The 11309-nt window shown below is 40.0% G+C and overlaps 1 protein-coding gene across 1 annotated transcript; it reads right to left on the reverse strand.

Moving 5' to 3' along the window:
- Positions 1-9539: 9539 nt before the first annotated feature.
- Positions 9540-10786, reverse strand: LOC127222201 (septin-10-like). The gene is given in 2 exon segments (XM_051184112.1): positions 9540-10000; positions 10003-10786. Coding segments are annotated over 2 exon segments (1245 nt in total).
- Positions 10787-11309: the final 523 nt, after the last annotated feature.

Here is an 11309-nt window from a genome sequence, read left to right on the forward strand (position 1 = left end):
TCCCTCCCTCCTTCCCTCCCTTTTGCCCTCTCTGCCCTCTCCCATGCACTCTAAATACCCTCCCCTCCCAACCCCCCACCACAATACCATATGTAGGGGAATGCCATCCAGTTGGGGTCATGTAGATCTAACAGGTCCTATGAAGTAGGGACTAGGGCTTCTCTCCTATCTCTAGAATAAGGCAGTTATCCCTCCATGGGGCATATGTTTGCAAAGTCCTTTTGTGCACCAGGGATACATCCTGGCTCCACTGTCTGAGGTCTCTTAGACTGCTCAGACCTTCTGGCTGAGACCCATATTCAGGGGGGGTCCGAGTCAGTCCCCTGTTGGCTTCCCAGCTATCAGTCTAGTGGCCCTTAGCTCCTCCTTGTTCAGGTAAGCTGTCTCTATGTACTTCTACCGCATGTTCTTGTCCTCTCCATCTGCTTCTGGGTTCTAGTTCGACTCAGTGTTTATGTATGGGTGTTTGCTCCTGTTTTCAACAGGCATTAGTTGAGGACTCCATGGAGAAGTTAGTTGTTAATCTCACTCTCCAGGAAGGGCATTTATGAGCTGAGATTGTTACTTGGGAGCAGTCTTGTAGTTCCCTCAACCTTTGTGTTCAACTTTATCTTCAAACCAATATTGGCTCCCTCTTTTATGTCCTCTGTCTCTGTCTCTGTCTCTGTCTCTCTCTGTCTCTCTCTCTCTCTCTCTCTCTCTCTCTCTCTTTCCTATTTTCCATTCCTAACCAGGCTCAATCCTCCTGGTCGCACATGCCTTCCTCTCCTCCCTCTCATTTTCTCCTACTTCTCTCTCCATTAGCTGTCTTCCCCCACTTTACCTGAGGTCTGGAGGACTTGTCCCTTCCCAGTTCTGTGAGGGACTTTATATGAATCTCTTAGAAGACAACTTGTATCCTAGTTCCTCTGGTGATGTGAATTATAGGCTGGTGATCATTTGATCTAGTTCTAAAATCCATATATGAGTGAGTACATACTGTGTTTCTCTTTTTGTGACTGGGTTACCTCATTCAGGATGGTTTCTTCAAGTGCCATCCACTTGCCTGCGAATTTCAAGATACCATTATTTTTTTCTGCAGAGTAGTATTCCATTGTGTTGATGTGCCACATCTTCATTAACCATTCTTCAATTGAGGGGCATCTAGGTTGCTTCCAGGTTCTTGTTATTAAAAATAGTGCTGCTATGAACATAGTTGAACAGATGGCTTTGTTGCATTGATGTGAATCCTTTGGGTATATGCCTAAGAGGGGTATTGCTGGGTCCTGTGGTAAACTAATTCCCATTTTCCTGAGGAACCGCCATACTGTTCTCCAAAATGGCTGTATGAGTTTGCACTCCCACCAGCAGTGGAGGAGTGTTCCACTTTCTCCATATCCTCTCCAACATAAGACATCACTGGTGTTTCTAATTTTAGCCATTCTGGCAGGGGTAAGATGGTATCTCAAAGTTGTTTTGATTTGCATTTCCCTGATAGCTAAGGATGTGGAGCATTTTCTTAAGTGTCTTTAAGCCTTTTTTATTTCCTCCATTGAGATTTCTTTCTTCAGTTCTGTACCCCATTTTTTAATAGGGTTATTTGGTGTTTTGTTGACTATTTTCTTGAGTTCTTTGTATATTTTGGAGATCAGCCCTTTGTTGGATATTGGATTAGTGAAAATCTTTTCCCAGTCAGTGGGCTGCCTTTTGGTCTTGTCAACTGTGTCCTTTGCCTTACAGAAGCTTCTAAGTTTGAAGAGGTCCCATTTATTAATTGTTTCTTTCAGTATCTGTGCCCCTGGACTTTTGTTCAAGAAGCAGTCTCCTATACCAATTTGTTCAAGGGTACCTCCTACTTTCTCTTCTAAGAGGTTCAATGTGGCTGGATTGATGTTGACGTCTTTGATATATTTGGACTTGAGTTTTGTGCATGGCGACAGACATGGGTCTATCTGCAGTCTTCTACACACCCTCATCCAATTGTGCCAGCACCATTTGTTGAAGATGCTGTCTTTGCCCCATTGTATAATTTTAGCTGTTTTGTCGAAAATAAGGTGTTCATAGGTGTGTGGATTAATATCAGGATTTTCAATTCGATTCCATTGGTCATCCTGTCTATTTTTATGCCAATACCAGGCTGTTTTCAGAACTATAGCTCTGTTCTAGAGCTTAAAGTCAGGAATGGTGATGCCTCCTGAAGTTCTTTTATTTTATAGGGTTGTTTTGGCTATCCTGGGTCTTTTGTTTTTCCATATAAAGTTGATTATTATCCTTTCAAGGTCGGTGAAGAATTGTGGTGGGATTTTAATGGGGATTGCATTGAATCTGTAGATTGCTTTTGGTAAGATTGCCATTTTTACTATGTTTTTCCTACCTAACCAAGAGCATGGGAGGTCTTTCCATTTTCTGGTATCTTCTTTAATTTCTTTCTTTAGAGTCACAAAGTTCTTATTATATAGATCTTTTCCTTGTTTGGTAAGCGTTACACCAAGATACTTTATGTTGCTTGTGGCTATTGTAAAGGGTGATGTTTCTCTGATTTCTTTCTCTGCCTCTTTGTCGTCTGAAAAAAATAGGGCTACTGATTTTTTTGAGTTTATCTTGTATCCTGCTAGTTTGCTGAAGGTGTTTATCAGCTATAGGAGTTCCCTGGTAGAGTTTATTTGGGCGATTATGTAAACTATCATATCATCTGTAAATAGAGACAGTTTGACTTCTTCCTTTCCAATTTGGATGCCCTTGATCTCCTTTTGTTGTCTTATAGCATTAGCTAGAACTTCTAGTATGATATTGAAGAGATATGGAGAGAGAAAACAGCCTTGTCTTGTTCCTGATTTTAGAGGAATTGGCTTAAGTTTCTCTCCATTCAGTTTGATGTTGGCAGTTGGTTTGCTGTATATTGCTCTTATTATGTTTAGGTATGTTCCTGTTATCCATGACCTCTCTAATACCTTTATGATGAAAGGGTGTTGAATTTTATCGAAGGCTTTTTCCGCATCTAGGGAGATAATCATATGGTTTTTCTTTTTCAGTTTGTTTATATGGCGGATCACGTTGATAGATTTTCTTATGTTAAACCATCACTGCAATCCAGGTATGAAGCCTACTTGATCATGGTGGATGATTTCTCTGATGTATTTTTGATTTCGGTTTGCCATTATTTTATTGAGTATTTTTGAATCGATGTTCATCAAGGATATTGGTCTGTAGTTTTCTTTCTTAGTTGTGTCTTTGTGAGGTTTGTGTACCAAAGTTATTGTGGCCTCATAAAAAGAGTTTGGCAATAAACCTTCTGTTTCTATCTTGTGGAACAGTTTGAGGAGTAGTGGTATTAGTTATTCCTTGAATGTCTGGTAGAATTCTGCACTGAATCCATCTGGCCCTGGACTTTTTTTCGTTGGAAGGCTTTCGATGACTGCTTCTATTTCATTTCGGGTTATAGGTCTATTTAAATTGTTTGTCTGTTCTTGATTTAATTTTGGTAAGTGATAGTTATCCAGAAACTTGTCCATTTCCTTTGAATTTTCAATTTTTGTGGAATACAGATTTTCGAAGTATGACCTGAAAATTGTCTGGATTTCCTCTGTGTCTTTTGTTATGTTCCCCATTTCGTTTCTGATTTTGTTAATTTGCATGTTCTGTCTCTGCTTTTTCGTTAATTTGGATAAAGGTTTATCTATCTTGTTGATTTTCTCAAAAAACCAACTCTTGGTTGCATTGATTTTTTGTATTGTTTTCCTGGTTTCTATTTTGTTGATTTCAGCCCTCAAGTTGATTATTTCCTGGCGTCTGCTCCTGTGGGGTGAATTTGCTTCTCTCTGTTCTAAGGTTTTCAGTTGGGCTTTTAATTCATTTATGTGACTATCCTCTGTTTTCTTCATATGGGCACTTAGTGCAATGAAATTCCCTCGTAGCACTGCTTTCAAGGTGTCCCCTAAGTTCAGGTATGGTGTATCCTCATTCTCGGTGAATATTAGAAAGTCTTTAATTTCTTTCTTTATTTCTTCTTTGACCCAGGAGTGGTGCAATTGCACATTGTTCAGTTTCCATGAGTTTGCAGGTTTTCTGCTATTTGTGTTGTTGTTGAATTCCAATTTTAAAGCATGGTGGTCCAATAAGATACAGGGGACTATTCCTATTCTCTTGTATCTGTTGAGGTTTGTTATGTCTCCTAGTATGTGGTAGATTTTAGAGAAAGTTCCATGTGGAGCAGAGAAGAAGGTATATTCTTTTGTCTTTGGATGGAATGTTCTTTAGATGTCTGTTAACCCAGTTGAGACATAACTTCTGTTATTTCTTTTGTTTCTTTGTTGAGTTTCTGATTTGTGGTCCTGTCTAGTGTTGAGAGTGGTGTATTGAAGTCTCCCACTATAAGTGTGTGAGGTTTTATATGAGCTTTGAGTTTTAGAAGTGTTTCTTTTACGAATGTGGGTGACTTTGTATTAGGGGCATAGATGTTCAGAATTGAGACTTTGTGTTGATGGATTTCTCCTGAGATGAATATGAAATGACCATCTTCATCTCTTTTGACTAGTTTTGGTTTGAAGTCTAACTTGTTAGATATCAGGATAGCTATGCCTGCTTGCTTCTTATTTCCATTTGATTGGAAAATCTTTTCCCAACCCTTTACCCTGAGGTAATGTCTATCTTTGGAGCTAAGATGTGTTTCTTGTATGCAGCAGAAGGATGGATTCGGTCTTCGTATCCATTCTGTTAGCCTGTGTCTTTTTATAGGTGAGTTAAGACCATTAATGTTGAGGGTGAGTAAGGTCCATTGATTGTTGATGCTTGTTTGGTTTAGGTTTGTTGTTGGCAGTGGTATTGTGAATATATTTCTTCTGCTTCACCCTAGGTTTCTGGTGTAGTTGGATTATCTGTTGCCTACATTTTTGTGGGCGTAGTTACCTTCCTTGGGTTGGAATTTTCCTTCCAATACTTTCTGTAGGGCTGGATTTGTAGATACATATTGGGAAAATCTGGTTTTGTCATTGAATATCTTGTTCTCTCCATCTATATTGACTGGGAGTTTTGCTGGATATAGTAGACTAGGCTGGCATCCGTGTTCTCTTAATACTTTTAGAACATCTATCCAGGACCTTCTGGCCTTGAGGGTTTCCATGGAGAAGTCAGGTGTAATTTTGATAGGTCTGCCTTTATATGTTACCTGTCCTTTTTCCTTCGCTGCTCTTAATATTCTTTCTTTATTCTGTATGCTAGGTGTTTTGATTATTATATGTCGAGGGGTCTTTTTTCTTTGGTCCAGCCTATTTGGGGTTCGGTATGCATCTTGTACTTTCATGGGCATGTCCTTCTTCAGATTTGGAAAGTTTTCCTCGATGATATTGTTGAATATGTTTTCAGCACCTTTGAGCTGGGCTTCCTCACCTTCCTCTGTGCCTATTATTTTTAGGTTTGGCCTTTTCATGGTGTCCCACATTTCCTGGATGTTGTGTGTTAAGGTTTTGTTAGATTTATGGTTTTCTTTGGTCGATGAATCTATTTCTTCTAGTTTATCTTCTGCGCCTGAGATTCTCTCTTCCATCTCTTGAATTCTATTGATTATGCTTGTGTCCGTGGTTTCCGATTTTTTGCCCAGCTTTTCAATTTCCAGCTTTCCTTCCATTTGTGTTGCCTTTATTTTCTCAATTTCGGTTTTCAATTCTTGAACCGTTTCCTTCACCTGGTTAATTGTTTTTTCTTGGCTTTCTGTACTTTCCTTAAGGAATTTGTTTATTTCTTCCTCTTTTTTGTTTGTTTTTTTCCTCCATTTCTTTAAGGGATTTTCTCATATCTTCTTTGAGTGTCTCTATCATTTTTATGATGGTGATTTTTAAGTCGTACCCTTCTGCTTCCTCTGCTTTGTTGTTGTGTTCCATTCTAGTTGGTGTAGATTCCCTAGATTCTGGTGGTGTCATGTTTGTCTTTCTGTTGTTAGGTGTTCTCTTGTATTGCCTTCTTCCCATAGTTTCTTCCAGTAGGTGTTGGTGGTGTCTCTTCCCTCTCTCTATGGTCCTTCCCCGATGGGCTTATATGGATCAAAGATTCAATGTCTGTAGTTCTGTGTGGTCCAAGCTCTCTAGGAGGTTTCTCAGCAGACAGGGATCCAGGGATGGGGTCAAGGATGAGGATCCAGAAGAAGATGCCAGCAGGTACTCACAGTGGTCCTCTGGCCAATAGCTCTGGCCAATAGCTCTGGCCAATGACTGGCAGAAGAGGACGAGGGCTGAGCTTGAACTTGAGAAGGTTTTGCAGGGTAGTGGGATCTCACTGGAAACTGGTGCTCTCCAGCTGAGACCTCCTTCTTTGGCAGGGGTCCGGATTTGGGGGTCAAGGATCTTGCCCGCAGGAACTCCAAGTGGACCCGCAGAGATAGGCGGATCTCTGGGAGGGGCCCGGGACTCCAGCAGAGGACTGGAGGCGGGGTCAGAGACCAAGCTGGTGGAAATTACAGGTGGTCCTGCGGGGATAGTCAGGTCTCCTTTGTTTGGAGTTGCTCTGAGAGGTCTCTGAAGTAGGGTGGACTGTTGGCTCCACCCTCTGTCCCAGTGCTCAACCTGAGCAGCAGGACTGTAGGTGGGGTAGGGCACAGGGTAAGGGGGGCTATGCTGGAGGTTGGGATGGTTGGGGGTGTATCAGAGCTCCAAGGGTGCTCTCAATGGGGACCGGAGACAGGAGCAGCAGGATCAGGGGCCAATCCAGGGAGTTCAGGCGGGGGAGGGGGGAAAAGATGTTGAAGGGGAAAGGCAGCTCCAATTGGGCCCAGACTCACCTCTGGCCAATAGCTGGCAGAAGAGGACTAGGGCTGGGCTGGAACTTGAGAAGGTTTTGCAGGGTAGTGGGATCTCACTGGAAACTGGTGCTTTCCAGCTGAGACCTCCTTCTTTGGCAGGGGCCCGGATTTGGGGGTCAAGGATCTTGCCTGCAGGAACTCCCGTCTCTGTCATTTCTAGAGTTTATATGTTGTCCTTCTGTGGTTTTTGAAGGAGTTGAAGACAGATAGTTATGGTTGCAGTTTTCCTTAGTTAGGATTAAAGATAAGTTACATACAGGACTTTTGACTCACAAATATAGGATAGATGATGGAATTTTTTTTTTGAATTGTCAAGTTTTTTAATATATTTAAGATTCAGATACTCTGATACAATTTCCAGGTTTCTTTCAACTTTCTTAGTCACTGAAAGGAGGCATTTAAACAAATATTTATGATATAGGAAAATAATGATAACCCAGCTTCAAATATATGCTTTAACTTTTAAAATGTTTTGTTTTATCAAGCAATACACAATGCACATTGACACATAACAGCTTACACAGTTTGACATAAAACCTCAGAATATTGCTAATTGAGTCACTGTATTAAACCTTTTCAAGCCTTCCACAATTGATGTTAGCTTTAACTTTGCAATACACTCCAAAGGACATGCCTCCAGTGTTTTCTGTTTAGTATACAACAAAACAATTAGTTCATGATAGAATAAAAATACAATCAGATATTCATAATATGAAGGAGTTCTGTCCTTTTAATGTCAATAACCCTTTGCTATTTAGAATAACATGCAGTAAAGCAACTATTCCTCAGCAGGAAAGTAGACCCAAGAGCCATAACAAATTTGAATTTTACAGATTCCTAATAACAGTTAAACGTGTGAGAAATATACACTTTGGCTGGCAAATCAGCTTTATATGTGAAAATATTCTTCTACATGTGAGTAACTTTAGACCTTTGCTAGATAACTGAGTTAGTGATAAGGCAAAAAGAGTAAAAACTGAAAGCATACAGAAAACTTTTGATTGTGATGACCATCTGTGCTCTGGAATTCTTGTATTATATAAAACTGAAGCTGAAAAGAAAAAAATCTTTTGAATGGAACAATTAAAAAACACCATAACCAGCAAAAATGATCAAAAGCATTTTTTACAAAGTTTTTATAGGAAGAGCAAATAGTTAGCACATAGAGGGTATTTAGCCATGGGACTTTGAAAAATAAAAATAAAAACAAAACAAACAAACAAAAAACTAGCAAGCCACATTATCTTGAGGACAAGCCCTGCATTCTTACAATCTGTGCTTGGGCTCTGGGTGGGATGTAATTCAGTTGGTAAAGGTTGCACAAAGCTCTGGATTAGATCCTTTAGCACTGTATAAACAAGAACCAGACATGGTGGCACACAGCTCTTAGAGGGAGAGGAATGACTACCACAAGTTCAGCAATAATCTCAGATACACAAAGAGTTTGAAGCCACCCTAGAACAAATGATTCCCCATCTCAAAAAAGAAAAAAATCAAGCCTTTGATATAACTCAGCATTAAGAATGCTGCCTACCATAAGGGAAGCTGTAGGCTTAATCCCAAGTATTAGAATACAAGGGAAGAAAGAAAAAAGAATCTATGGGTTTGTCTGTCATTGGAAACGATACCATGACTCTGAAGGAGAGTAGAATGACACCTTTCATTGGGGAGCTGTATATGAGAAAATTTGTTACACTAGATTACAATGAAGGAATAGTAAAGTAAAAAGAGCTCTTTTTAATTCAAAGAATGGTAAAAAATAGTAATAACTTGTATTTATAATTTATATCTTAAATCCAATACTGTAATCAAAACACATCTATTATACATTCTTTCAACAAATAATCACAAAAAAAAATGTAGGCACTGAGTTCACAGAAGCAGGAGTCTTGTTCTGTGAGGAACACAGGAGAGCAATGCTCTCCTATGACAGGGGCCAGTGGAGCAGACAATGGAACATTCCCAATAGAACAGAGCATGGCAGGCCTCTTGACAGTAACAACAGTGAAGTGGACAAAGGATATAGAAAGTAGAAGGAATAAATAAAACAAGGGACACAGAGTATAGAATGAAATTATCAAGAAGGAAAATAAACTTATATTCAAAAACTGGTAACTTTAACATTTATCCTAAACCTGTAAGCTTAGATTGTCATCCAATCACTATTCACGCCACCCTCTTAAGCTGTGGCCCTCTCTCCCTTTCTCTGCATCTTTATGTCCATCACTAGTTTCACCAGCTCTGAGTACAAAGCACAGGAGTTCCAGCTGATAGCCTGATTCCCTTAATAATATAAAAACTCTCACAAAAATCAATGATCAGTGTCTTTTAAAATGATCCTAAGAATTAAGGTTTCATTAATAAGATATTTAAGTCTGTGATTCACCATCAAAATGCAGTTCCTAAGAAGACATAAAATACCAAATACCTCAAGATACCAGCGGTGTACTAGAACTGAAGCAGGACTGTGAAATAACAGAAACCAATTCACCCACCCTGCCCCACCTGACCTTCACATAGGTGAGGTGTCTTACTCTGTTCATTCCTTAAATCTGGTAAACACTGACAACCTAGGACATTCCAGGTGCTGTTCCACCTGATGAGAGGACAGTAAAAAAACAAGGACAAGGCCTCTGTTCTGAAGCTGCTCTAGTGCTGGCAGCAAGAGGCTGACAGGGAAAGGAAACACAGGGAAAGAAGAACAAGCAGGTATTGAGGGAGCCAAAGGCCAGGGACAGGGAAACAGGGACGGGGGGGGGGGGCAGGACTCTTACTTCTTTTTGTCTTTGTCCTTTTTAATACTGCTACCTGAAGCCAGAAATGACTGGCTCTGGAACAGATCACAGGTAGCCTTCTTCTTAGAGAAAGCAATTGATTCTTCCTCCAAAATTCTCCTCTTTTCTTCAAGTTTCATTCTCTCTTCCTGGTGAATTCTTTTAAGGTGCTCAAATTTGACCTGAAGCTCTCTTTCAGCTTCTTTCAAAATAGCTTCTTTCTCCTTTTCTCGCTGCACAAACATTTGCTTCATCTCTTCTTCCTTCCTCTGACATTCACCATAGAACTCATGTCTCTTGGCTTCATAAGTCTCTTGAAGACTCAGGGGCTTGTTCTCTGGGCCCACATCTGCAAACCCCATTCCCTCCAATTTGCAATGCCTGTAAAGCTCGCAGTGCCTCATATGGGTCTGCTCCTGCAGATCCTCCATGTTTGTACAAATAAGCATTTCCCGCAGTCACAATGATTTTCATTTTCCACTTGTACAATACCCCAAGGATACTGGCAAGCTTTGACCATCTTATTTTCAACTTGTATCTCATCCATACTTCCTACAACAGCAAATGGCAAATGTCCATTCGTTGCACCATTGATCTTGGCAGTAGTGTCGTCATCTCTTGGAAACTGATAAATCTGAACACCATTGATGGCCAATTTACTCATAAGTTTCATCTTAAGCTTCTGTAATTCACTTTTAGAAATTGTATCTGCCTTGGCAATTAATGGTATGATGTTCACATTTCTGTCCAGGCTCTTCATGGTTAAGAGGTCAAGTGTCCTTAGAGAATGGCCTGTTGGAGCAATGAAGTAGAGGCACACATGGATACGAGAATCATGGTAGTTAAAAAGAGTACACTTGATCTTCAATTCTTCTTGGAGACAGGCCTCAAATTGATCATCTATGTAATCAACTATTGGTTGGTAGCTCTCTTCTTTATTTATTTGGTCACCAAATCCCACTGTATTTACAATGGTCAGTTTCAAGCGAACATTAATTTCCTGGAGTTCGTATGTCTGAGCTCGAAATCTAACACATGGGCAAAAATGTGAGGATTCAAGTTCTTCAAAATTAGTGTTAAACAGTGTGTTAATCAGTGTTGACTTTCCAATTCCAGTCTCCCCCACACAGAGAATATTAAAACAGAAGCCTTGCTGAATTGATCTATCGACTAGCTGATCAGGTAAACTTTCAAAACCAACATGGCTACACATAGTCAAGGAACGGGTATGTTTTTTTTTCATCCAAAAGAACATAGCCCTGGTGAGATGGTGTGAAACGGAACCAAATGTACATCCCCAGTGGCTTCGCAGAGAGCAGAATGTTTTCTTAAATCTTGCTAAATGTTAATGGACTAAATATTGTTAACTGTGATTCTTATTTGATAACTGTTTTGGTATATATTTTCCTATGTTAAGGTTAAAACTCTTCTTTTTATTTTAGACAGAATAGAGGAGATGATGGGAGATGTCTGTTTCTCTTATTGGTTAATGAATAAAGCAATGTTGTCCAATAGAAAGCAAGATAGGTGGGGCTAGCAGACTAGGAGAAGAGAAGAAGGAGTAGGGAGGAGATCTAATATGGAGGACTGAGAGAGAAGAACACCAGCCCCTCTCTCCGGTAAGATAAGACCACCTGGAAATACTTTGATAATAGAAATGGGTTAATAGTTAAGACACAGCTAGCCTCTAAGAAACATTAGAAATAGTCCAACAGCTTTATATCTAATACAGTGTCTCTGTGCATTAATTGGGGCTGGCACAGGTA

Source organism: Phodopus roborovskii, unplaced genomic scaffold (genome assembly GCF_943737965.1).
Source record: "Phodopus roborovskii unplaced genomic scaffold, PHOROB, whole genome shotgun sequence".
In the NCBI taxonomy this organism is placed as follows: Eukaryota; Metazoa; Chordata; class Mammalia; order Rodentia; family Cricetidae; genus Phodopus; species Phodopus roborovskii.